The 5145-nt window shown below is 34.5% G+C and overlaps 1 protein-coding gene across 2 annotated transcripts in view; it reads right to left on the bottom strand.

The window, feature by feature from the left end:
* LOC106470068 (alkaline phosphatase-like) overlaps positions 1–5145 on the bottom strand; it is a 38418-nt gene that overhangs the window by 26331 nt on the left and 6942 nt on the right. Inside the window, exons 1-2 of one of the 2 annotated variants that reach the window (XM_022398613.1) lie at positions 3868–3940; positions 2494–2711 (exon numbers count right to left, since the gene is read on the bottom strand). Coding sequence is in view for 1 of the 2 variants with exons in the window: in XM_022398612.1 (XP_022254320.1) it covers positions 3868–3970 (103 nt within the window). In the remaining variant the exon portion in view is untranslated. Of the gene's footprint in view, positions 1–2493; positions 2712–3867; positions 4343–5145 lie in introns of those variants that run through there. The other variant, XM_022398612.1, reaches the window with a different exon arrangement.

Raw genomic sequence — 5145 nt, forward strand, 5'->3', positions numbered from 1 at the left:
AACTTAATAAGAACTTCTTATTATTAACGTAATAAGAGCTTCTAATTGTTAACTTAATAAGAACTTCTTATTATTAACGTAATAAGAGCTTCTAATTGTTAACTTAATAAGAACTTATTATTATTAACGTAATAAGAGCTTCTAATTGTTAACTTAATAAGAACTTCTAATTGTTAACGTAATAAGAGCCTCTAATTGTTAACGTAATGAGAGCCTCTTATTGTTAACGTAATAAGAGCCTCTAATTGTTAACGTAATAAGAGCCTCTTATTGTTAACGTAATAAGATCCTCTAATTGTTGACGTACTAAGAGCCTCTTATTGTTAACGTCATAAGAGCCTCTAATTGTTAGCGTAATAAGAGCTTCTAATTGTTAACGTAATAAGAGCTTCTAATTGTTAGCGTACTAAGAGCTTCTAATTGTTAACGTAATAAGAGCTTCTAATTGTTAACGTAATAAGAGCTTCTAATTGTTAGCGTACTAAGAGCTCTAATTGTTAACGTAATAAGAGCCTCTAATTGTTAGCGTACTAAGAGCATCTAATCGTTAACGTAATAAGACCTTCTAACTGTTAACGTAATAAGAACCCCTAATCGTTAATACAATAAAAATCAAATCCTTGATAAAAATGTATTCAAAGAAATGATGCACTTGACATCACAGTGAAAGCAGAAAACTGTTCTTTGCTGTAGGTTTGAGAACGCTACTAAATGACTTTTAAACTTACACAAACTCTCCTTTTTGCACATTTCTACGTAATTATGTGACGTGCATCATTAATAGTGAGTGTTTGCGATAGCCTGAAGCAGTAAATAACTATAATGTGGAATTACTCTAAACGAATAAGGCCTGTTACACTGGAACAGGCTTGGTAGAACAGTTTAGAAAACGCGAAATAATTATGTGCACTCCACGATAGAAACATCTGAAAAACAAAGTGTCAAACAGAAGTACATTGCGAAATCCGTAGTAAGTAAATTGTGACATCCTTCGTGAGTACATTGTGACATCCTTGGTAAGTACATTGTGACATCCTTGGTATGTACATTGTGACATCCTTGGTGAGTACATTGTGACATCCTTGGTAAGTACATTGTAACATCCTTGGTAAGTACATTGTGACATCCTTGGTATGTACATTGTGACATCCTTGGTATGTACATTGTGACATCCTTAGTAAGCCCATTGTGACATTCGTGGTAAGTACATTGTAACATCCTTGGTAAGTACATTGTGACATCCTTGGTATGTACATTGTGACATCCTTGGTAAGTACATTGTGACATCCTTGGTATGTACATTGTGACATCCTTAGTAAGTACATTGTGACATCCTAGGTAAGAACATAGTTACATCGTTGTTAAGTACATAGTGACATCCTTGGTAAGTACATAGTGACATCCTTAATAAGTACATAATGACATCCTTGGTAAATACATAGTTACATCCTTGGTAAGTACATAGTGACATCCTTAATAAGTACATAGTTACATCCTTGGTAAGTATATAGTTACATCCGTGGTAAGTACATAGTGACATCCTTAATAAGTACATTGTGACATCCTTGGTAAGTACATAGTGACATCCTTAATAAGTATATAATGACATCTTAGGTAAGTACATAGTGACATCCTTAATAAGTATATAATGACATCTTAGGTAAGTACATAATTACATCCTAGGTAAGTGCATAGTGAAATCCTTGGTAAGTACATAGTGACACCAGAAATCTCGTTTGGAAATGTAACTACAGTTTTTTGTGGTAAACTTTATGCTTCACTCACGTGTCCAAAACATCTCTTGTTACTCGGACAACGAACAAAGCTGACCAGCCAGTGACGCTCATTTGTAAACTGTCGGGTGATATAATCCACGTGTCTACCACGTGTACTTGTTTAATCTTAGACATTCACAAGTGAAATTCTAAAGGCACGTGCAAGAACAGCCGCAGTAAGCTCCTTTTTTTTGTTGATAAACTATAGTAATAGCTGGTAGCCGCTGTTTATAGTGTTGCTAGCCACGGAAGCTCATGAACTAAACCCCGCACTAAGTCATGCTTGTGGAAAGTACACAGGAATATTTACTATATAGTTGGAGATAGATGAACCGAAGCCTGTTTTGTACCACCGCTAATAATAATAAACAATCTTCCTAACTCCACGTGAGGGGACGAGGGGCGGGGAAGGAAGAAACTCTTGACCGTATGTTATCACGTGACTACATTTGTTACAAAAATTTTATTTTATAATTTATGGGAAGTATTACCACGTGTACATTTTCCACTTCGCCCAAAATTCCAACTTACATGTCCGAAACCAAGGTAAATCACAAGTAAAATATTCGCTTGTCACAAAATGTCGGATACCAGTTTCACATCCAGAAATTTATATGTGACTAACTGAAGAAATGTATCATTTTACATTTTTAAACCCTAGTTACAGTGACAGCAAAAAGAATACTCAACACGAAATGTATAAACGAAACGCACTCACCTATTTAAATACTAATAAATTGTGTTATTTGACGAGATCACACTTTGCACTTGTCGTGTTGGACCTCATACACTAAATCTGAATCAGTACTGCGTGGATTAGAGTGTCATAAAAAACGAGAATAGTAGAACTTTGTACAGTGGAACACAGCTTAACATGTGGGTCTTGTTTCTGTGTTACACACACACCCGGTGACTTGGTTCTATTTTCATTCTGTTCTAGAGAGTTAGGAGTATGAAGCATAAAATTAATGACCACGTGACACTAATAAATCATAAGGCTTAAATATCTCACAGCTTTCACTACTTTTTTATCATCGGTATGCAGTAATGACGTCATTGTATCAAAGGGAATGCGGTGATATATAATTAGTAACACATTTACATAGTTAAATCTGTCCACATTTCCAGTAATGTAGTGTATATTTTTTTACTTGGATTTTCACTGATAGAACTTTTGTTTACTCGGTTTTGGTTTCTTATGATGCTTATTGACTAGTCAGATAAACTGTGCATACCGGTAAAACTAAAGAGCATCAGTGTTATAAAGTTAGATGCAAGGAACATTGGGTTGAGAGAGGTGGCCGGCTTTTGGTCAGTCTATAAGTGATTAGAGTATTATTGTACTCTAAGTCGCAAGGAAATTATTGGACTGATCGGTCACCTTTCTTGTTCAGCTACTGTGGAGATTACGGAACCCCCTATGATTAGGACACGTTATAATCCGATATAATGGAAAATGTGGCGTGTTGGATGTGGTTTTTGAGAACGAAATAAACCAAGAGTGAGACTAAGGAAGAAGGGAATGTTGTCATTAAGGATCAAGACCTAGTTCTAAATCTACGCGTTGTTAATTATAGTAATAAACAGCACTTTGTTATATGTATTAGCGTTGTTAATTATAGTAATAAACAGCACTTTGTTATATGTATTAGCGTTGTTAATTATAGTAATAAACAGCACTTTGTTATATATATTAGTGTTATTAATTATAGTAATAAACAGCACTTTGTTATATGTATTAGCGTTGTTAATTATAGTAATAAACAGCACTTTGTTATATATATTAGCGTTGTTAATTATAGTAATAAACAGCACTTTGTTATATGTATTAGCGTTGTTAATTATAGTGATAAACAGCACTTTGTTATATGTATTAGCGTTGTTAATTATAGTAATAATTAGCACTTTGTTATATGTATTAGTATGCGTCAATTCCTGATAAGAGTAAATCTAAATAACGTTGATGAAAAAGCGAAATACGAGTATAGCACAATCACAATAAAGTGGTGTAAGAAGCAGTCAACAAAAACAAATATGGACTGGTTTTTTTTTAAGACTTAAACAAAAAGAGATAAAGAACGAAAATACTTACCTTGACCGTAGGTTGATTGGTTTAGAAAGCACGGGACGACAAATAACAGAAGGTACCATTTATATAAACAATAATGAATCCCGTAGTTGTTGAAACTCCACATTTCGTATTACCGAGCAGCGTTTCAAGTAGTTGTCAAATATCAGGTAATTGTTGTTGTTGTTTAATCGATCGACTAGTAGATGATTCTGTAACAGTCTTACGGGGCTTATTTGAATGTGTTGATTATCGAATCAACTCACGTTTCGATACAGAAGAGACGTTTCCGTAAATAAATATTGTATATTCACTTGTCTTGCAACCTTATTCTTGAGTTTTGATAATCATTTCTAACTTTATGACTGAAAGGAGTTTAGATCCTGTTGAGCGTAAAAGTTACTTTCTTTTAAAAAAAACACATTAAAAATTGAAATATTGTTGCAGGTAGGTATTTCCCTTCATGTCGTTTTGATCTTCTGGCTAATGTTCGTATTCACTGAAAAAAACAAAACAAATTAGGATTTTTATAGTTAGTTTATTTTATAAATGCATCACTAGAATTCCGTAAAGTCTACTTTCGTGGATCTTCAAAGTTTACTGGAGATGTCAAACAAAGTTTTGATAGTTAAATGTTTACTTAAAATGAATGAAACTAAAAATATAAAACAGAATAAAATAATGGAAAAATATAATACTATAATACCAAAATTAGGGCTGAAAGTGACCTAGAGGTTAGCGTGTAGGACTGTAAATCCGAAAGTTCCTGGTTTATGACCCGTTGCATCTAAAACACGCTCTGCACTTTGAGGCCGTGGGTGCGCTACAATAATGATGGTTGGCGGTGGGTGTTGTTGAGTGGCTGACGTTTCCACTTTTTTTCAGTTCGATATTAGGGACAGCCATGCGCAGATATCCCTCGTGTAGCTTTGCGCGAACGTCCTAAACATATTTTCTTAGAGCAATCAAGCCACACTTGTACCCCCCCCTCCCCGAGTGGCTAAGCGGTAAGTCATTGGTCTTATAGCGCTATAAATCGGGTTTCGATATCCGAGATCAGATAGCCCATTGTGTAGTTTTGTGCTTAACAACAAACACGTATTAATGAAATCAACTATATTATAAATAAGAAGACTTAGAAACTTTGTTTATTTATTTATGAAAGGGAGGAAGGGTAGAATCAAGAAATACTACAGACAAGTTTTGAGGTACTTTAATATATATATACATAGTTTGAAATTTCTTCCAGTGAATTTTTGGCCCGGCATGGCCAGGTGGTTAGGGCGCTCGACTCGCAATCTG

Source organism: Limulus polyphemus, unplaced genomic scaffold (genome assembly GCF_000517525.1).
Source record: "Limulus polyphemus unplaced genomic scaffold, Limulus_polyphemus-2.1.2 Scaffold3803, whole genome shotgun sequence".
Lineage (NCBI taxonomy): Eukaryota > Metazoa > Arthropoda > Merostomata > Xiphosura > Limulidae > Limulus > Limulus polyphemus.